This window comes from Saccopteryx leptura, chromosome 1, assembly GCF_036850995.1.
Source record: "Saccopteryx leptura isolate mSacLep1 chromosome 1, mSacLep1_pri_phased_curated, whole genome shotgun sequence".
Taxonomy (NCBI): domain Eukaryota; kingdom Metazoa; phylum Chordata; class Mammalia; order Chiroptera; family Emballonuridae; genus Saccopteryx; species Saccopteryx leptura.
In genome coordinates, this window is record NC_089503.1 from 341959824 (window position 1) to 341983392 (window position 23569).

A 23569-nucleotide genomic window follows, 5' to 3' on the forward strand; every position below is an offset into this window, starting at 1 on the left:
GATTTCTAGGTTTAACCTACCCCTGCAGTTTCCATCCTGCATCTCCAAGTGTTACGAATTTCACTTTCGAGGACTTATTTCTTATCCGTCCCTTTACAGATACCATTTGCTAGTTGGAAAAGATTATTTGCTGCTGTATTTATAACTTCAGGGCCTTTGTTTATACAAACCTGTCCTGAATTATCAGTCTCCCTTACCCTCATTCTCTCATATCCAGAATGCATTCATCCTTCAAGGTTTAAGATCAAATGCTACCGCCTCCAGGAAGCCTCTTCTGATCCAAGTAGTAGAGATCATTACTACATTCATATCAAATTATATGAATCCTATATGACATTCTACTGCCTTATACTCTGAAGGACAAAGTTAAGAATACTGTATAGTCCCTAACCAGCAAGAAATATAAACACATAGAGAGATAAATGTAATAATGTGACTATATAGGAAGTGTTGATTCTGATAAGAGACTTGAAGAAGTCACAAAAGGCTACTGAAAGGTGGGTGACTTCTCTATATAGGACCTCAAAATATATGCAAAGGGGAAAAATATTGTATTTTAGAAGAAATAGCACAAGTGAAGGCTCAGCAGCATGAAAGTTAATGTGTGTTCAGGGAATAGTCCAGGTTAGCTAAAAAAAGAAGGGATGTGTGTTTTTGAATGTAGAAATGAAGGCCAGGTGAAAATAAGACACACATAATTCCTCAACATTCCTACCACATTTTCTTTCTACTAAAGCATGGTAACTTTTAATTTAATACTAGGAATATACATGTGCATGTCTTACTCATTCCCACTACACAGTTTTTGAAGATGGGGATCAGATATGCCTAGCACAGTGTTTTTCAACTAGGTGCTCAGTATCTGTTTAATGAATAAGCAAGCAATTTTCCAAACCATTAAATTTACAATTAATGTGTCAAATCAGCATTTATATTTTTGAGAGACTTTTAATCCCAAATTCATACATGCTTACTTTTTTCCTATATGTTCTTGAGGCTTGAAAGGCTAATCTGGTTCTGAGAGAATTTGGGCTATGATTCAGACAGAGATTTTACTCAGGGTTTTTTGGTTTCAGAGCACTTGTTAAGCTTTATGTCCTAGGAGTTGGAGGCATTTATCACTCAGCAATGACAATATGGCTGGTTCTATGGCTTTAAAACAGACAAATGTGACACCTGGCACTTTTTTGTTATTAAAAGTGGGAATTGTTTTGGGAATATGTTCTAAGGCAGCAGCCACAAATTTGCTATTTTTCTCTAAAATAAGGAAAAACTAGATTTAGTACATACTGGAGAGGGAAAGTCTTTCATGTACGCTAGTGACTGAAGAACTCACCTCTAAACTTCTTTCCAATGCTGATTATATAATCAATAATTCTATATTCTAGAGTTGGACAGGGTAGAGCCAGATTATAGCTATTAAATATTTAATAGCTGTCAACAGTAGGAGTAGAATGTACAAAAGAAAATTCTTTTCATTAGATTCAAGAACTTAAAAAACAAAGATTGGCTTTGAATGCTATTAAATTAAAATGAATGAAACAGTTAAACATACCTACAACATTCTTCAAACCAACGTGCAACATAATCCCACATATAATAAGGCTCAAAGGAATTAAAGAGAAGGTTGGCAGTTTTAATCAGCTCTGCTGTTTTCTTATTTTCCCTTAATTTACTAAAATAAAAAAGAAAAACAAAAACTAATAAATATTAACATTTATTTTTTCAAATTAAATTTGAGTAAAATGTTGTCAGGGCAGTACATATTCCTAGGTACTTGCTAGAAAACTTGTGAGAAAATTGGAATGGATAATTTTTATCTATTGACACTCTCTTATTATGGTATATGTAGTCATTTTTCCAAATTTGAGTTTTCACTACTTAACTATATGATCAAAATAAATAATTAGCCTTTCATAAGAAAAAACAGCTGTACTTCCAGCAAAAGAACAGGAAGTTCTTTTTGAACTTTTCTGAATACCTAACTCTTACTTTGGAATTAAATTATTTTGCTTCCCTTGTCATATATAAAATGGGTAGCTATTTGATTTTGAAAGCTCAATTCTGAGATAACTTTGCTTTCCTGTACTGTTCAAGAATTGTTTACTAAAGGTAAAGTTTATTTGGTGATTTTCAATCTAATATTCTTAGCTTAAGATACAACAGCCAAAAGAACTAATACTGTATATAGCCATTATTACAGAAGTCCTATAAGGGAAAATAACTTTGTTATTTCAATGGGAATCCTTTAACTTATTAACTACCCACCTACCTACCATCTCCAAACACCCACCTTACAATGAAAACAATTATTTTTATATAGAGTAAGGTACTGTCAATGCATCTAGCAAGTTGCAACACATACCCATGAATTAAAGATTAAATACTCTACAGGGCAATATAAAATATCAGAGCACAGAATAAAATAGTGTACCACTCTGGTCAATATAAACTTCTCAAACAAAAATTATAGGGTATCATATTTATTAGAAATCAAAAGTGGCCATAAAATGTTTCAATATGTAAATGTATGCTTTAGGTAAATTCATTTATCTCCAGTATTATCAAGGGAATGAAAATTATGTAAAAAAAAATGTAGTCATAGAAATGTCATATTTTAATAATAAATGAGACTGGAAAAGTGGTAGGCTGCTTAAAGTAGAAAAGAAATAAAAAAGACTTTGTCAACATGTATCCCTCACTGACTTGGTGAACAGGGTATGCTAATTTTATGAATTATCTTAGCCATTAAAAAATTTATTTATAGTCCCTGGCCAGTTGCTCAGTGGATAGAGCTTCAGCCTAGTGAATGGATGTCCCAGGTTTAATTCTCGGTCAGGGCACACAAGAGAAGCAACCATCTGCTTCTCTCCCCCACCCACTCCCTTTCTTTCCCTCTTCCTCTCCAGCAGCCAATGGCTAGACTTGTTTGAGCGTCATCTCTCAGTGCTGAGGATAGCTTGGTTGGTCAGGTACATCAGCCTCAGGTGCTAAAAATAGCTCTGTTGATTAGAGCATTGGCCCCAGATGGGGCTGCCAGGTGGATCCTGTTTGGGGCACATGTGGGAGTCTGTCTCACTATCTCTCCTACACTCATTTAAAAAAAAATAAAGGTATTTATATATACCTGAAAGAAGAAATAACCAATATTAAAAAAAAATTCTTTAAAGAACACCTGGTAGCCTTTGATTCACTTAACTCTGTGTTTAAGTCATGCCATGCCTAATTTTTTCATAATCCACCTGCTTAACTGAGCATGATCCTTGCTGAAGGGTGGTTCCATCTGAAGATCCAACTCTGCTTTGCATTGAGAATACAATGTTCTAAACACTTCTATTAAGACATCTTCTAAAATTACAGGTCCTAAAATTAACATACACATTAAAGACAGAAATAATTAGCATTGACAAATCGTGACTATCTAAAAATTGGTCCAATTAAAAAATGCTTTAAAACAAGTATTTTTTTACACAAGTTTTTCTTTAAAGCTAAATAAACTTCACATTTTGAGAAACTAACAGTAAAATATTAAATAATTGAACAAATGTTTATTTAACCAAGGCTGACAATGGATTACAGAATAAGGGAAATTCATTTTGACAATTAATAGTTGTTACTTTGGACAAGTTACTTAACTTCTTTGAACTAATACCAAACTTATATGACTGTTGTAAGAGTTACAAAAACATTCATAAGGTGGGTAGCATAGTTCCCAGGATATAATAACTATTCAGTATATAATAGTAATATTACTACTATCTTAAATTTAAGTAATATAAAAATGCACATGGATAATCTTTATTGCTATAAGGTAGCAATCTCCTTAAAAAAATCCCGAGCTTCATCTATTAGCACATAATAGCTATAATAAACCTTCAAAGCCACTGATATAACTCAAGATATTTTTATATTTAAAATTCACTTTTAAAAAAATTACACTTTATTATTTCATTTTTTCTGCTAATACTTATGTTTTTCCTTAATTTTTGTCCCTCATGCCATAAATAACTTCCCAATGAACTAATTATAGAAGAAATATACAATGAAGAAAAGGAAAACACACAAGACAAAGGGAGTATGGGGAAGAGTGTTGATGGATACAACTCAAATATTATTGCTCAAAGTCCCTTGACTTCTGTGAACTATAAGATAGTTATAGCCCTGGCTGGGCAACTCAATTGGTTAGCACTGTCCCGACATACGGAGGTTAAAGGGTTTGATTTCCTGTCAGGGCACATAGAAGAATCAAGTGATGACAGCATGAATACGTGAAACAACAAAGTGATGTTTCTCTCTCTCTCTGTTGCTCTCCCTTCTTCTCTCAGTAACTTAATCAGTATTAAGAGTTCAGATATCATCTTTAAAATGACTCCTCTGCTACACACATAGTACAGAGTAGATACATGATAACATACTAGTTGGATGTTATCTTAGTTGGATCTGTATCTTAACATTCTAGGGTGAATGTTAGGTAAGAAATTGTTAAGAATGTGTATTTAGAGACCATCTTAAAATATAGCAATTTTTCTAAGTAACAATTTTTCTTTATTTGTATTATAAAAGAATATAAAACAAACATGTGACCTCATGCCCTACGACAGTAATATTACCTAGCTCAGGTTTGTCCAGCAAACTGATTAAAATACGAAAAGGTTTTAGATCCTGCATTAAGGTGCTCTCTTCTCCAAATACATTCACTTGTAAGATTCCCACCATTGCCTTTAAAATAGAAAAAGTACAGTCATTTTAAAGAGATTCGTATTTTTTTTTCTAACAAAAAATATTTTTAAATACAACCACATGTGACAAAGATTTACATCCCCAATTATTGCTTTTCTGAAGCTTTTCGCTGAAGTTGGCTTTTTCCACCCACTAGTGGGAAAAAATGTTACATTTGTTTTACTTAATAGAAGAAAAAAGTGCTTACATTTTTTTTCTAGAAAAAGGTGGAAAGTTAAAGAAAATCTAGAAAAATAAATTCATGAACTAATTGATTGTTTGCCCAAAAGATATATAAATATATTTCTATTTAAGATCATCAACAGTCCTGGCTGATTGGCTCAGCAGTAGAGTGTTGGCCCCGGTGTGTGGAAGTCCCAGGTTTGATTCCTGGTCAGGGCACATAGGAGAAGCAACCATTTGCATCTCTACCTTTCCCTCTCCTTCTTCTCTCTCTCTTTCCTCCTCTTGCAGTCATGGTTGGAATGGTTTGAGCAAGTTAGCCCCAGGCTCTGAAGATTGCTTCATGGCCTTGCCTCAGGCACTGAAATAGCTGAGATGCCAAGCAACAGAGCAGGGGCCCCAGATGGGCAGAGCATCATTCTGTAGGGCAGTGGTTCCCAACCCCCAGGCCGCGGACCGGTACCGGTTCATGGGCCATTTGGTACCGATCCGCAGAGAAAGAATAAATAACTTACATTATTTCCGTTTTATTTATATTTAAGTCTGAACGATGTTTTATTTTATTTTTTTTTAATTTTATTTATTCATTTTAGAGAGGAGAGAGAGAGAGAGAGAGAGAGAGAGGAAGAGAGAGAGAGAGAAAGAGAGAAAAGAGAGACAGGAGGGAGGAGCTGGAAGCATCAACTCCCATATGTGCCTTGACCAGGCAAGCCCAGGGTTTCGAACCGGCGACCTCAGCATTTCCAGGTTGACGCTTTATCCACTGTGTCACCACAGGTCAGCCCGATGTTTTATTTTTTAAAAATGACCAGATTCCCTGTTACATCCGTCTAAGACTCACTCTTGATGTTTGTCTTGGTCACGTGATACACTTATCTATCCCACCCTAAAGGCTGGTCCGTGAAAATATTTTCTGACATTAAACCGGTCCGTGGCACAAAAAAGGTTGGGGACCACTGCCGTAGGGGGCTTGCAGGGTGGATTCCAGTTGGGGCACATGCAGGAGTTTGTCACTCTTCCTCCCTGTGTCCCCGCCTCTCACTTAATTAAAAAAAAAATCATCAACATGCACCAGACTATGACACATCACATAGTAGTATCTGCTAGTATGCAATAATTTTCCCACTGGTGACTCAAAACCAACTATACTCTTATAACCTCTATTTTAAAATGCTTCAGAAACCATTTATTTTCTTAGTTTATTTTTTATATCCTGAATAAATGCAATTGGAATAAAAGTAATATAAAATATACTTACAATATAACTTCAGAAATACAAATTTAAAAAAATTTCTTTTGCAATTGCAACAAAAGAATAAAATACCTAAAAATAAACTTAAAGGATGTGAAAGAATTATATGGTGAGACTATAAAGCATTATTAAAAGAGACGAGAAAAGACACAATGAAATAAAAAGATATTCTGTGTTCATGGATGGGGAGAATCAAAATAGTTAAAAAGGTCATAATACCCAAACCAATATATAGATTTAATAAAATCCCCATTAAAATCCCAATCTCATTTTTTTAAAGCATTAGAACAAAAATATCATCAGATTTGTAGGACACCACAAAAGACCCTGAATAGCCAAAACAATCCTGAGAAAAAAGAACAAAGCCGAAGTTTCACACTACCTGACTTCAAATTGTGCTACAAAGCTATGATAATTAAAACAGCATGGTATTGGCAGAAAAACACATACACAGACCAATGGAACAGAACTGAGAGCCCAGAAATAAAATTACATGTATATGGGCAAATAATTTTTGACAAAGGAGCCAAAAACACACAATGGAGGAAAGCCTCTTCAATAAATGGCGCCGGGAAAATTAGAAGGCCATGCGCAAATGAATGAAACTAGATTAGTTTGTCCCTATGTACAAAAATAAATTCAAAATGAACCAGACCCAAATATAAGATCTGAAACAACAAACTCCACAGAAAAATACATAGGTATGAAACTTATGAACCTTAGTCATTCAGAACATTTTGGGAAGTAAAGGCAAAAATACACAAATGGGACTATAGAAAACTAAAAAGCTTCTTCTGCACAGCAAAAGAAACCAACAACAAAACAAAAAGGGAACCAACTGAATGATAGTATTTGCAAACAACAGCTCTGACAAGGGGTTAATATCTGAAATCCATAAAGAACAGATATAATTCAACACCAAAACAAACAATCCAAATAAAAAAATGGGCAGAGGACCTAAACAGATACCACTCCCAAGAAGACAGAAAACTGGCCAATAGATGTATGTAAATGTGTTCAATTTTACTAGCTATTAGGGAAATGCCAATCAAAATTACAATGAAATACCAGGTCATACCTGTTAGAATGGCTACTATCAACAAGACAGGTAATAACAAGTCTTAGACAGGTAATAACAAGTACTGGAGAAAAGGGAATATAAACTGGTATAGCCATTATGGCAAACAGTGTGATAGTTCCTCAAAAAATTAAGAATCGTTACCATATGAACCAGCAATTCCTTTTCTGTGTATCTACCCAATAACCTCAAAAACATTTATTCACAAAGATATATGCAACCCCTATGTTCACTGCAGCATTACTCACGGTGGCCAAGACATGGAGACAACCAAAGTGTCCTCTTACTGAGGATTAATAAAGAATATGTGGTACATATGTACTAAGGAATACTTCTCAGCCATAAGAAAAAATGAAATACTGCCATTTGCAACAACATTGGATGGACCTTGAAAATATTATGCTAAACAAAGTAAGTCAATCAGAAAAAGCCAAGAACCACATGACTTCATTCATATGTGGGATATAAAACTGAAACTAATGGACATAGACAACATTATGATGGTTACAAGAAGAATGGGGGTAAGAAGGTAATAAAGGGTAAAGGGGGCCAAATATCTGTTAATTTGACTTGGCTGGTGGGAACACAATGCAATATACAGATCATGTATTATAGAAATGATCCTATTAACCAATGTAATCCCAATAAATTTAATATAAAAATAAAAATTAAAAAATAAAAATAAATAAACCTATGGTTCAGTTTAACATTTCTATGACAACAGTAATTTTACCAAACATTTAGATTCCAGTGGCAACCCAAATTCCCCTGGGGCTTCAGAGGAAAAAACACAGGTCCTGGCTCAGTTTTGGAAAAGTCCAATTTTCATAGAACAACCAGGTGAGAAACTGCAACCATGTTATACTAAAGTCATGAAAACAAACTAAATAAACAAAATCTCTGGACATATACAGAAGTAAGCCTAGCTTATGATTACATATTCATTTAATGTAATCATTTGCTTATTATATATAATCAGTTAGGAAGTTTGTGAGTCTTGTCTCCACCTCTTCAATTATAAATTAATTCAACTAAGGCAGAACCTTGTTTTTCACTTGTTGAATAATTCTAGTCGTCAGAGAGTAATCAAAAAATAAAATGAAAACATTAATTACCTGGACCAACAATTCTTTTGAAAAGGTAGTGAAATAGTAAGTGGCATGTTCTTCAGGATTACTGTGCCTTGTGCTTCTGGGTCCTATGATAACACCATTGTTATCAAAACCTCCATAGAAATAAATTGCAAAATAAATTAAAATTAAATTCTCAAAACTGTTGTTCACTAACATCAAAACAATAAATATCTCAAAAACAGCACTAAATACTTACCAATTAGTAGCCCAATCAATGTCAGCAAGAAAGATCATTTTAGATGGTTTAATAAAGGGAAACCAATTCAATATGGAAGTGAATATCATAGTATTGTTTCAGAATTATCCTTTTTTTAACCTAAATGTTCTGAACAGTGAAATAACAGGAGTCAGAAAATCCAAATTAAATGATAGAGTGTCCACTCACTCCAGGTGGTGAGGAGCTGTGGAGACAGCCCAAATACTGAGGAAAAATATGGAAAAACCAAGTGTATACAATGCTTTATTGCCTGAGTGAGAGACTGGTTCTATGTGTGGGACAGCAGTACTGGTCCTGATTCCTTCAATGACTTCAAAATTTCAGGAATTATATCTTTATTTTGATTATTAATTTATTCTTCTTTGTCTACATACTTAGACAAACCAAGTACATACTTAGGTAACCTCAATTTATAAGGGCAAAAAAATCTTGTCAATGGGAACATAACCTCTGGATTAAAATAGCCTCTTCAACTAAAAAGCTTTTGAAATTTCTTCATACAATACACAGTTAATAGTGTTTATATTTTTATTATTCATTTAAGCCAATTTTTAGTTTCTTCATATAAGACATACATACAACTTAATAATACTATGTACAGCAAACTTCTCTCCATCTTTTCCCAGCTAAGACCACACATATCAAACACCTACCTAATAGCCATGCATAAAGTCTTCGGTTCAGGGACATATCCCTCCTTAGTACTACATGAAGGGCTGCTGACAAGATCCTGATCATATCTGGTCGAGTGGCCTGAGAAAGTTAGGAATGTGGCTGTATTTAATCATATACATAAACATTATTTTTTCCCCTCTTTAAAATATATCTTATAATACATTCAAAACTTTAGGGTTAATGTACTTTTATATACAGGAATTACTACTCCTGTTATAGAGATTAGAAAAAATTTAAGAGAATTTAGATAACACAGTTATTTAGTTGCACAGCTGAAAGTATAGCTGAATTATTTTAACCTCCGGTTTAGAGTTCTTCATCCTTATCCAATATTAGCAAAATCTGACACTAAGAAAATAGAGCATTATGGGACAGATATTAAAAAATCATATACCTTTAGTCATTAACATTCATAGAGTCAACTGACTATAAACTCATTGAAAGTTCACTATTTTCCAAGTCTTTCTATTTCTTGTTCTTTTTAAAATTTTTATCTTGTAGTGTTTTAAACATAGTGAAACAGAAAACAATATAATGAATACTTGTTCAGTCATCACCTAGCTTTAACATCTTATTTTTTTCATTTTACTCGACTATTTAAAAAGAACTAATCATTTTTTCTTTACCTCTTTCCTAATAGCCATAAGTAGATGTTTAAAAAATATTTACTAAAATAAATAAACAAATTAAATTATTTACTAAAGAAGATCTTGTTGTAGCTAAATGAGGTAGAGTTAAAAAAAAGATAAAAGGAGCACAGCTAATTAAAATTCTGTAAATTATAACATTCCTAGACAATCACTTATAGAATAGAATCTTGAAGTACGAGCACTAGGAAGTAACAGTAAGACAGTGCTGTCACCAAACTACAGCCCGCAGGCCCCTTGCGGCCCCCTGAGGCCATTTATCCGGCCCCTCCACACTTCCGGAAGGGGCACCTCTTTCATTGGTGGTCAGTGAGAGGAGCATAGCTCCCATTGAAATACTGGTCAGTTTGTTGATTTAAATTTACTTGTTCTTTATTTTAAAGATTGTATTTGTTCCCGTTTTGTTTTTTTACTTTAAAATAAGATATGTGCAGTGTGCACAGGGATTTGTTCATAGTTTTTTTTTTATAGTCCGGCCCTCCAACGGTCTGAGGGACCGTGAACTGGCCCCCTGTGTAAAAAGTTTGGGGACCCCTGACACAGACACTGACAGCAGCGTGGCGACAGCCAGAGGGAAAGGGAGATAGGGGCTAGATGGAGGTGAGCAAAGGTGAAGAAAATAGCATTGGAAAGAGACTTTGCTGGGGGTGGAGGGTACATGATGCAGTGTGCAGATTGTGTTATACTGACTTGTAAGCTTGCAACCTGTATGGTTTTGTGGATCAATGTCATCCCAATAACTTCAATTAATAGAAAGAAAGAAAGAAAGAAAGAAAGAAAGAAAGAAAGAAAGAAAGAAAGAAAGAAAGAAAGAAAGAAAGAAAGAAGAAAAGAAAGAAAGAAGAAAAGAGAGGGAGGGAGGGAGGGAGGAAGGAAAGGAGGAAGGAAGGGAGGGAGGGAGGGAGGGAGGGAGGGAGGGAGGGAGGGAGGGAAGGAAAAGAAGAGAAAGAAATCAACTGGTTAACAACACTCTTGAATACAAACCAGAGCTTCACAGGGCCTAAGTACTAGGCCAATTTCAAACTCCAGGTTAGTGCCCCAGCTGATTAAAGAACTGACTTCCCATTAATCATAGACTGGTGAACATTTTACTACAACAGGTTTCTTGACAGAGATAGAAAGGGATTCATTCAGCTTATTTGTTTTAAATGAATTTTGGAGAAGTAATTGAGATGTTACAGAACAAAGATCATCAACAGCTTACAATTTAATCACTTATCTGAACACAGATGTCTTCCATTAATCAAAGAAATTCTCAAAGTGCAGTCCCCAGACTCTAAGGGGATCTCTAGAACCCTTTTAGGAGGCCCACAATGAAAAAAACAAAATTCACAGCAATACCAAGATGCTATTTGCCTTTTCTGCTATGTTGGTATTTGCTCTGATAATGTGGTAGCAGGTAAAACTACTGGCTTCTAACCAGGAAGCAGTAAAGCAGTGGCATCCACTGTACTTGCTGTCACTGTATTTTTTTACTGCCATGTACTTGCAGTAAAATAAAAAAACAAACCAAAACAAACAAAAATATTTCAGTTGCTCTTTAGAATGTTGTTGATGAAAGAGCATAACTTTATTTTATTAAATATTGACTGTTTAAGTACATCCTTTAATATTCTGTGTAATATTCTGATATACATTCAAGTATGGTAGATATCCCAGGGAAACAGACCTGTATGACTGAACTGTGAGTTCATCAGCTTTTTACACAGACTACTTTTACCTGGTTGATACAAACTATGATTATCACTCTTAGACACTTGACAGACATTTTCTCAAAAAAAATAAAGTAAATAAATAAAGTGAGTCTGTCACTTCAAGAAAAACAATTAATATTCATTATTACAAATAAAATTTAAGCTTCCAAGGGAAAATTAGGATTTTGAAAAATTTGTATTTGGCTTAAAATTGCATTGTGTTGCATTGAACCGGCCTGAAAGCTTCCTAATACCTTAAGCATTTTACTAATGAGATCATTAGTGACAGTTATAAATATGAGTTTGGTACTGTATAATGAAATGTGTTGACATTTAAAAATCTGCATAATTCAGCAAACTAACATTTTCCAAATAGCCAATCATAATGTTACAAAAGAACTTATGGGTAACAGAGATGTTCAAAGTACAAGACAAGACCAGTGGATTTTAATGAAACAGTATATAAAAAAGTTCATTGACATAGTTTTAGATTCCATATTGCAACTAATTTTTTTTTTTTTTTAAAGAGAGAGGATAGAGAGAGAGAACGGGGGAGGGCAGGAAGCATCAATTTGTAGTAGTAGCTTCTTGCATGTGCCTTGACTGGGCAAGCTTGGGGTTTCGAACCAGCATCCTCAGCATTCCAGGTCAATACTTTATCCACTGTGCCAACACAGGTCAGGCAACAACTAAGGTTTTAAAACTACAGCTTGTCAAGTTCTGGTGTACTATCAAAAAAGACTCATCTGGCCTGACCAGGCGGTGGCTCAGTCGATAGGGCCTCAGACTGAGATACGGAGGGTCCAGGTTTGAGACCCCGAGGTCGCGAGCTTGAGCGCGAGCTCATCTGGTTTGAGCAAGGCTCACCAGCTTGAGCCCAAGGTCGCTGGCTCGAGCAAGGGGTCACTCGGTCTGCTGTAGCCCCCTGATCAAGGCACATATGAGAAATCAAACAATGAACAACTAAGGAACCACAACAAAGAATTGATGTTTCTCATCTCTCTCCCTTCCTGTCTGTCTGTGCCTATCAGTCCCTCTCTCTTACTCTCTGTCTCTGCCACAAAAAAATAAAAAAGACTCATCTGTTTTAACAGAAAAGATTATTGAAATACTTCTCCTTTTTCCAATTTATGCATCAATATAAGATCAGATTTTCTCCATATACTTCAATCAAAAGAAAAAAAGTCACAACTGATTCTGATTAAATGCAGAAGCAGGAATGAGCATTCTACTTTCTACTATTAGGTCAGAATATTAAAGGGCTTTGCAAAAATATAAAGCAATGCTACTATTCTCACTACTTTCTTTTACTGTATTGGAAAATAGTTTTTAAATGGTCAGTTTTCCATTTATGATAATACAGATAGATCTAACATACATAAGCAGAAGATTTTTTAGAATCCTCAATATTTTTAAAGAGTGTAATGGGGTCCTGAAACCAATGCATTTGAGAACTGCTGATCTATCTATTCAACATCAGATATGTAGATTATAAATACTACCACAGAATTTTTAAAAGTACAGTATGCCAATCTTACTACTCTTAAGTGAAAAGTCATTTCTTGATTACTATTAATGTATTTCTAACATAAAAATTTATATTATAACCTCAACTAAAGGTGTTAGCACCAGAGATTAAGGTCAACACATTCCATGAAATAAAAAAGAATCTAACAACACATCAACTGCTGAAGCTCCAAACAGCAATCATTTTTTTGGGATAAGGTAATGAAGACTCTCCTAAATTACAATGACTACTTCAAAGTGTCTATTATAATACACAAGACACAGAAAGAGGAAAAGTAGAGAACAAAGATGACTTTGCCAAGATCCTTATTCTCAGGTAATCTAATAATTTGATACAGTAATGGAAGAAAGTGTTAGAATTGGGACTGGGTAGGGCATTACTTTTTAAATATATTCAACATAACTACTGTTTACATAATATAAACTATAGAAGGTAAGGCTTGAGAAAATCTTTGTTGGTAGGGGTACAGAGGTGATGGAATAAGAAAACTGAAGAAAGCTCAGGCTGAAAAAAGATTGAGAAACACTGATCAGTGAGATTATAAATTAATTATTCCCAATTTAAGTTTATAATGATTTAATTCCTCAGATCTTGTTCCGTCATCTATCAGTATACTGAAGGACTAGTAATACTGAGTATTTGCAAGGGAAGAGTGCAACGGGAAAGTTTAAGAGTAAAGGTCAATACGTTTTTTCACTAAAGGGCTATATAATAAATACATATACTTTGTTGGCATATTCTTTATTTTTTTTTTTTGAGCCTTTAAAAAAGTAAAAATCATTCTTACCTTGTAGGCTGTTTGCCCAGCCCCATACTAGTAAGTTTAGGATACACTGAGATGTCCCAGTGAATGAGTCTATGAAAAGCCAAAGCAGAATTAAGGCTACTGGTTTAAAGATGGAGACTCCAAATAGAAACTGTGATAGATTTATGTCCCAACTAGGGACAGTATAGGCAATGAAGTATAAAATTCTTCAATTATTGAGAATTCAATTTCAAAGTGAATAAAGCAATAAAGAAAAATTTGAGCATAGTTAATCATAATGAAAATTCACTAGTTATCTATAAATCACAGTTCTTACAAAACTTCAAATAATAGCCCTTTCTGCTAATGACTTTTAAGAAATAAACTTACATTTCCAAGATAAAAATTCTCTTATTATTTTGTTAGGCTCATTATTCATTAAGGTTTAAAACTCAAAAGAATCTAGATGACTTCTTTAAAAATGAGAATTTGATTAAGTACCAGAAATGAAATGCTTCAGACATGATTTGTTAAGTTAGTCGTTCCCATTTGTAATAAAAGTATTAGAGAATGTCACAGTGACTAATTACTATATTTGCCTTTCAAATTAAGCCCACTCTGCTAAAGGTGTAATAAACTCAAAGTCATCTAACCAAGAAAAGATAACACCAAGACAAAGATAACACCTGGGTAGAAGGCCTTGGTTCAGAGGCCTGGCTCATTCATAAGCAACAATAAGTACTTTCTACTTATTATAGAACTATTTTTGTTTGTTTGTTTATTAAATTTTCTGGGGCGGCACTGGTTCACAAAATCGTACAGATCTCAAATGTACAACTCAGCGAAACAGCATCAGCACTGCAAGATGTGTCCATCGCTCCAAGCAAAGTTTCTTTCTGTCCTCATTTTACCCCCCTTGCCCACTCCACCCACCCCTCAACCCCCTCTTCCTCTCCTATCACCCCACTGTTGTCTGTGTTATATATGTATGCTTTGTTGCTAAATCCATCACCTTCTTTCAACCAGCCCCCCAAATCCTTTTCCTCTGTTAGCTGTACATCTGTTCCTTGTATTCATGCCTCTGTTTGTATTTTGTTCATCAGTTTATTTTGTTCATTAGATTCCACATATAAGTGGGATATAAGTGAGATCATAGGGTATTTGTCTTTATCTGGATTATTTCACTTAGCATAATAATCTCCAGGTCCATCAATGCTGTTGCAAAAGGAAAGACTTATTTTTTTTTACAGCCAAGTAGTGTTCCATTGTGTAAATGCACCCCAGAATTTTTCAGTAGATGAATGGATAAAAAGATTAGAACTTTTAAAAAGTATAATATATTTCAATTAACATATTCTTATCCAAATCAATAAATCTTTAATTTTCACAAGTTCCATTCCTTAAAAAGGAACTTATTTTCCATGTACTTACTAGTTTATAAAACAAAAGAATGCAACTTAAATAATTACACTTCAGAAATCTATCATTTCCAAAGGCTATATTATATTAACATCACATCAATGTTTTACCTGACTCATGTGGAACGGAAAACAGAACAGTATGAGGTCCAGTGTGCTTCTCTGTACAAGTACGCTTGAGTCCTGCACCGAAGTACTTACTGCTTCTACCTAAAATAAGCAAGATTTAAAATCAACTGTCTATTTCACTGGGAAATATTACCATAAAAATGTAACAACTCTTCATCTTCTCCCATGAATAAAAATATGCTTCTGAGCATCTTATCAATAATTAAATGTATTTATATTACTTTAAATAGTTAAATCTATTATGTTTTAAAAATTAAGGAGCACAAAAGTATACAGTACACAGCAAAAAGATTCTCTTCCATCTCTGTCCCAACCATCTAATTTCCTTTTTGCAAGCAACCAGTATTATTACTGAATATTTTCTGCAAGTATAAGTAAACAAAAAAACAGGCATATATCCCAAATTCTGCTTTTTCATTTAAAAATATAATTTGGAGAGCTTTGCTTATCAGTGAAGTGTTTTATTATTTTTATGACCACAGAAATACTTTATTTCACAGATAAACCCTAATTTATTAATTTAACAAGGCTCCTAATGATAGACATTTATACTGTTTATAAATACTTATTATTGTAAATAATAATGTAATATGCTTATGTAATATACAAAAATATCTGTAGGATAACTCTTTCAAGGTAATTATCAGGCCTTAGAGTATATGCTCTTATGATTTAAATAGTGTGATGTTTTCTTTTCTTTTTTTTGTGACAGAGACAGAGAGAGAGACAGATAGGGACAGACAGACAGGAAGGGAGAAAGATGAGAAGCATCAGTTCTTTGTTGTGGCACAGTATTTATTCATTGGTGCTTTCTCATATGTGCCTTGTCCGGGGTGCTACCGCAGAGTGAGTGACCCCTTGTTCAAGCCTGCGACCTTGGGCTCAAGCTGGTGAGCCTTGCTCAAATCAGATGAGCCTGTTCTCAAGCCAGTGACCTCGGGGTTTCGAACCTGGGTCCTAAACGTCTCAGTCCGACACTCTATCCACTGCGCCACCGCCTGGTCAGGCATATGTACTGTTTTCTATTAAGGTCATATATATTTATATTCTCACCAGCTATGTGTGACAGTTTGTTTTTCCATATTTACCTATGTATTTTTAATTTTTGCCAATCTATGAAAACTAGTATCTTGGTGTAAATTTTTATTTCTCTTATAAATAATGTTGAGCACCTCTTCATATGTTTGAATTACTTTTATTTCCTTTAGGTAATTTATTTGTTCAATTGCATTTTCCCACTATATTTATCTGTAGTCATCCTTTAATATTAGGGAGATTAAGTTCTTTCACGGTGATGTATTGCAAATGGATTTCCAATTATGGCATGTGCCTTTAAAATTTTTTAAAACAACTTATTTAAGTTTCCATTAAATAATTAAAAGGAAATGTAAAAAACAACAGATTTAAAGACCTGCATTAAAATAGTATATCCATTTTGGAAAATAATTGGGCAGTTTCTTATAACTTGAAAACATTATATGAAAACATAGGAATAAACCTTTTTGACTTTGGATTAGGTACAATTTCTTTTATATTATCTAACACCAAAAATAAAGTGTCAAAAAAAGAAAAACCACAAATTAAACTTGATCCAAATTAAATTCTTTGTGCTTCAAAGGCCACAATCAAGAAATTAACAGACATCTGTCCAGGTGGTGCCGCAGTGGATAAAGCGTTGAACTGGGACACTGAAGACCCAGGTTCAAAACCCCAAATTTGCCAGCTTGAGTGCAGGCTCATCCACCTTGAGCCTAGGCTCACCAGATTGAGCGCAGGATCGTTGGCTTAAGCGTGGGATCACAGACATAACTCCATGGTCTCTGGCTTGAACCCAAAAGGTTGCTGGCTTGAGCCCAAGGTCACTGGCTCACTACAACAAGGGGTCACTCACTCTGCTGTAGCCCCCAGGTCAAGGCACATATGAGAAAGCAATCAATGAACAACTAAGGTGCTGTAAAGAAGAATTGATGCTTCTCATCTTTCTCCCTTCATGTCTGTCCATTCCCATCTGTCCCTCTCTCTGATTCTCTCTCTGTCTCTGTCAAAAAAAAAAAAAAAAAAAAGAAAGAAAGAAAGAAAGAAAGAAAAAAAGAAAAAGAAACTAACAAGACAATCCACAGAATGGAGGAAAATATTTTCAAATCATATACATATAAGGGTCTACTATGCAAAATATATAAAGAACTCCTATAACTCAACAACAAAAAGAAATAACCCAATTTAAATAACGGGCAGACTTTGAATAGAGACTTCTCCAAAAAAGATATAAAAATGGCCCAAAACCACAGAATATACACTCAACATTATTGGTCATTAGGGAAATGCAAATCAAAACCCCAGTAAGATAAAATTCACATTCACTAGGATGGCTCTACTAAAAAACCAGACAATAACACATGTTGACAAGGATGTGGAAAAATGGAAACCCACATATATTGCAGGTAGAAATGTAAAATGTTGCAGTCACTTTGTTAAAAAGCTTCCCAGTTTCTCAAAAGTTAAACAAAGAGTTACCATATGACCCACCAATTCTACTACTACGTGTATACTCAAAAGAAATGAAAATATATGTCTACAGAAAAACTTACACATGACATGAATGTTCATAGCACATTATTCTTAATAGCCAAAAAGTAAACATAACCCAGAAGTCCATTATCTGATAAATGGATAAACAAAATGCAATATATCGATATAACAGAATACTATTCAGCCATTATAAAGAGGAAAGAACTGATACATGCTTTAACATAAATCTTGAAAATATTATGGTAAATGGAAGAAGTCATTCATAAAAGATTACATATTGTATAAATTCACTCATATAAAATGTCCAGAATAGGTAAATTTATAGTATAAATTCACTCATATAAAATGTCCAGAATAGGTAAATTTATAGAAACAGAAAACAGGTAAGTGGTTCCTAGAGGCAGGAATGAAGGGGTGTCCTGTGATTAATGGGTATGGGGTGAGGAATATGTTCTGAAATTAGAAAGTGGTGACAGTTGCAGAACTTGGTAAATATACTAACAACCAATGAACTGTAAAATTTAAAAGGGTAAATTTTATGGTATAGGAACTATGTATCAATAAAGCTGTTATTTTAAAAAAAGTTAAAAATCCATTTATCATATGAGCCAGAAATTTCATTCCTAGGTATTTTCCCAAGAAATAAAATATACGTCTATACTAACAACTCTACACAAATATTTATAGTTCCTTTTTCTTATTTTTTTTCTGTTTTGCTTTTTCTTTTAGTGAGAGAGCGAGAGCGAGAGAGAGAGAGAGAGAGAGAGACAGATAGACAGGAAGGGAGAGAGATGAGAAGCATCAACTTCTTGTTGTGGTACTTTAGTTGTTCATTGCTTACTCATATGTGCCTTGATCAGGGGGCAGGGAAGGGGCTCCAGCTGAGTCAGTGACCCCTTGCTCAAGCCAGCAACCTTGGGCTCAAGCCAGCGACCATGGGGTCATGTCTATAATCTCACACTAAGCTAGTGACCCCACGATCAAACTGGTGATCCCACGCTCAAGCCAGCAACCTTGGGGTTTTGAACCTAGGTCCTCAGCATCCCAGGTCAACGCTCTATCTGCTACGCCACTGCCTGGTCAGGCTATAGTTCCTTTTTTATAATTACCCCAAACTGGAAACAACTTAATCATCCGTTAATCAATGACTATCGTACTCATACCATACTACTCAGCAAGATAAAGGAACAAACTACTGATATATGCAAAAACATGGATGAATCTCAAATCTATTTTATCAAGTGAAGGAAACCAGAATTAATGGCTAATACAGTATGATTCTATTTATATAACATTTTGGAAAAAGCACAATAAAAACAGAAAACAGACCACTGTTTACAAAAGCCTGGGTTTGTAGTGGAAGGTGAGTGACTACAAAGGGACACAAAATAACATTTGGGGTGAAATAAATGTTCTGTGTCTTGATTGTACTATTGGTTACCTGACTCTACTCTGCTTGTCAAAATTCATAAAACTGTACATGTAAGACAAGTTAATTTCAGTGTATATTAATTATACTTTTAAAAATACAAGGTAAGGCAAAAGTAGTTTTATAGTTGTTTGTATGGAAAATAATAGAATAATTAAGATAGTAATACAGGAAAAAATTTTGAGTTTCATGTATTCACAACTGTAAACCTACATTTGCCACACCCCATATAACCAAAAATCGGAACAAAAATCTCAGTCATTTCATAATCATATGGGGGAAAAGTACAGGATGATTAATTAAGCTGTTTTTTCAAATATTTTCAAAAGGACCCTGAGGGTTTCTTTGTTTTTAACTCCTTGAGTATTTTAAGAGTATAGCACTATAAAGATAATTTCCTTTGTGCTTAATCTTCAAATTAAAAAGTAGAGCAAACCAACAGTGTGATTATTTTTGACTATTTTTTCCTACTTGCTTTAGTACTACAAGCTCTTATACAAACCCAACCACAGAATATGGCTATCACAGTCTAGGTTCACTTCAGAAGAATATAATAAATATGGCTATATTAACAGTGATTTGATCAGTTAGAAAGATGATAAAACCACTTATTTGTTTGAATAACACATAACATAAATAATTTCTGTGAAAAAAAATTTGAAGGTTTTAAAAACAGTAATTACTAACTATTTAGTCTTTAGGTTTCCTCGATGAAAAATATAAGCTCGATGAAAATAGGAACTTTGTTTATGGTATAATTCCCACTATCTGTCTAGAATAGTGTACCCAGCTTTAAAGAAGTATTTGTTAAATTAACAACCATATATGGACCTACCATTAGCTCAATATCACTGCCAATTATATAAAGTTGATCTTCCATGGAAAGCTTCCTGTTCAAATGGGCGAGAACATACGTAATTCCAGGCAAACGCACAGCGGGACTGGTGAGCAGACTGCCCCAGAGGGCACTGTAGAATGCTGACTGGTCCACTGCAGCAGCAACCTTTTCCAACAATGTGTTTGTCCTGAGGTACAAAATACAGTGGTTTAGGAAAGGAAATATTTAGTTTCATATTGTTAAAAATAAATCTTTATCCTCTTCTAGAATGTATGAAAGCATCTGTGTTATAGTTGAACACTCCACCCGAGAGATAATTATGAAAGACTGCAAAAAGCATCTACTTCCGAAATCTGAGGCCAAGAGTTAAGTCCTGGCTCCATCATTTACTAGCTGTGTAATCTGGGGAAATAACTTATTATCTCTTCAGTTCAGTTTCCTCATTTGTAATGAAGGTAACAATAAATATACAGATGATATATTATACAATTGTACACCTGAAACCTATATAATTTTCTACCAATGTCACCCAAATAAATTTAATAAAAAAGTAAAGAAATAAAGTAAATGGAAGAATGGAAAAAAAATGACAAAAACAATATCACAGTCTATCCTAGGAGGTTGTTAAACACCATATACATTTTAGTTAGCAGTAATCTTATAGCAAATTATATTTTGTTAATTTTCTAAAAAATCTTTTGCTTGGAGTAATATAAATAAACTTTTATTTCTGTTCCTCAACCCTCTTAAAATTATAACCTTTTATTTTCAGTACCTCCTTTCCCCTGTCCTTGTCATTTTTAAAGGACATTTCCAAATGTTTCCTTCTCTTTGAAATCACACTGTGTAATTCACAACAACTTTTATGAATCAGACCTATGACAAAGTAATTGCTGCTTTATTAATTACATTTAAAAATTAATTACTCTTGATTTTTTTAAACATAAGATAAAAAATTTAATATGTACACAAAAATTAATAGTATTATAGCATAGCAGTCAGAATCAAGAGAATCTGATGAGTTTTATTGTTTACTTGCTATGTAACTCAATACTAATACTGTAATTCCTTCTGACCTCAATTTATCTATGCATCAAAAGAAAAACATGTTTACAAATACTTTCACAGAACTTGTGTGCAACAACTGACTAATCATAATGCTATGTTTTGATGCTGTCCCCTCAAAACTCATGTTAAACTGTAACCCCTAAAGATGATACAATTAGGAAGTGAAACCTTTTGGGAAGTGCTTAAGTCATGAGGGCCTTCCTTACTGAGATTAGTTTTCTTATGAAAGAAATCACAGAGAATTGAGTAGCCCCTTCTACTACTTGAAGACAAAGAAAGAAGGTTCCAGCCACAAACCAGAAAAGATCACTCTCACCAGAACAAGACCATGATCTTAAACTTTCAACCTCTAGAACTGTGAGAAATACATTTCTGTTGTTTATAAGTTACATAGTCTATGGTACATTGTGATAGCAGCTCAAATATACCAGGACACACAAGCTAAATCATAGGGATACTACATTAATAAAGACAACTATTCATTCCTATGTTAAAATTTCTTTTGTAACAAGTAGATTTATAAAGTGGTATTGATTCTATGCTTCCCTTAGCAGGATTACTGTAACAAATAAAAAATGCATTTGTAAACTAAATGAAATAATCCCACACTATGTTTCTTTTTTTTTAATTTTTTTATTTTATTTTATTATTATTATTTTTTTTGTATTTTTCTGAAGCTGGAAACGGGGAGGTAGTAAGACAGACTCCCGCATGTGCCAGACCGGGATCCACCCGGCATGGCCACCAGGGGGCGATGCTCTGCCCATCTTGGGGCGTCGCTCTGCCGCAATCAGAGCCATTCTAGCGCCTGAGGAAGAGGCCACAGAGCCATCCTCAGCGCCCGGGCAAACTTTGCTCCAGTGGAGCCTTGGCTGCGGGAGGGGAAGAGAGAGACAGAGAGGAAGGAGAGGGGGAGGGGTGGAGAAGCAGATGGGCGCTTCTCCTGTGTGCGCTGGCCAGGAATCGAACCTGGGACTCCTGCACACCAGGCAGACGCTCTACCACTGAGCTAACCGGCCAGGGCCTCCACACTATGTTTCTAAAATTGTAAGTGAATAAGTAAGAAAGTTAATGAAAGAAAATGAAAAGCTTTGGGGATCAAATTATTTTTCTCAAAGAAGCCTATCAGGTTTATTCAATATTCAGAATTAGATTCTTACTACATTATGGGAGCAGTTGAAATACAATAAAATGGAGTAGATAAATACACTAGAATAAATTATTTAAATTTAAATAATGAAGCCTATTCAAAACATAAGTCCAGCATTGTCTATTTTTGCTATCTCCTCTTATAAGTTCCCTTTTGGTAAGAATAACAAGATATTAAAGATACTTAACGTCATCATGCATTGTCTACAATTATTAACTTCCAAAGAAATAATACTGGGCTCCAAACAAATCAAATAATTTTCTTTGAAAAGTTAAAATATCCATAATGTCATGTCAACAGCTAGTTAAATAGCTCTGCACTTGGAGCTAGGCTGTTTTCCAGCATTAACAATTGAAAACCTGTTGGCAGTGACCCAATTTCCCATTTTAAAAATTAATCTAAATGTCCTACCTATTGTATTTTTATTTTGAATTATAGGTCACAGTTTTTTGAGTGACTTACATATGCTAGGCTCTAACCTAAGTGATTTTATTAGGTATTATGCTTGTTTTATAGATGAGAAAATAAAAAAAGTTCCAAAACATTAAAAAAAAAAAGCTTTCCTGAGTTCACATAGTATCTGTCAAGCCAGGATTAGAACCCAGTCCATTTATCTCCCAAGTCCGTAGCCTTATTACTTAACTATATTTTCAGGGTGATACACAGACTAGATACATTACAATATATATTTTTTTCTATAGAAACCTTCAGGTGGTATACTGAAATATCTAGAATAATTAATTTTTGTGATGTTAAAACATTACTGACGTAAGGATGCTTGCTGACAAATTCATGACTTCACAATTACTTAGCTGCACCCAAAACAGCATGATCTTACCTTTCATAGTATTCTGATCCTTCTTCTAAGCCAGGAAGAATACCAGTTAGCAATCCTTGTAGACCGGGCTTCAGTGTTTTACCCAAAGGCAGGTAATATAGTTCATACAAACTTAGCAATGTTGGTTTCACAGACATGGCAGCATTTGCAAGAAGAGGAAATAATCCAGAACTATTTAAATAAATAAAAACATGAGCAACTATATGCCAACAAACTAGACAACCTAGAAGAAATGGAAAAATTCTTAGAAACATACAAGGTACTAAGATTGATTCAGGAAGAAATACAAAGTCTGAATA

At 34.3% G+C, this 23569-nt stretch overlaps 1 protein-coding gene across 11 annotated transcripts in view; it reads right to left on the bottom strand.

Annotated features, from left to right (window-relative positions):
• The window catches only part of DOP1A (DOP1 leucine zipper like protein A), a 117317-nt gene that overhangs the window by 57456 nt on the left and 36292 nt on the right, over positions 1 to 23569 (bottom strand). For 6 of the 11 annotated variants that reach the window (XM_066358941.1, XM_066358945.1, XM_066358940.1 and 3 more), the window contains exons 4-11: positions 23271 to 23441; positions 20208 to 20401; positions 15401 to 15495; positions 9236 to 9335; positions 8348 to 8457; positions 4611 to 4719; positions 3243 to 3363; positions 1556 to 1675 (exon numbers count right to left, since the gene is read on the bottom strand). In XM_066358941.1, the coding sequence (XP_066215038.1) occupies positions 1556 to 1675; positions 3243 to 3363; positions 4611 to 4719; positions 8348 to 8457; positions 9236 to 9335; positions 15401 to 15495; positions 20208 to 20401; positions 23271 to 23441 (1020 nt within the window). Of the gene's footprint in view, positions 1 to 1555; positions 1676 to 3242; positions 3364 to 4610; positions 4720 to 8347; positions 8458 to 9235; positions 9336 to 15400; positions 15500 to 20207; positions 20402 to 23270; positions 23442 to 23569 lie in introns of all 11 variants that reach the window. The other 5 variants (XM_066358950.1, XM_066358943.1, XM_066358942.1 and 2 more) reach the window with 4 other exon arrangements.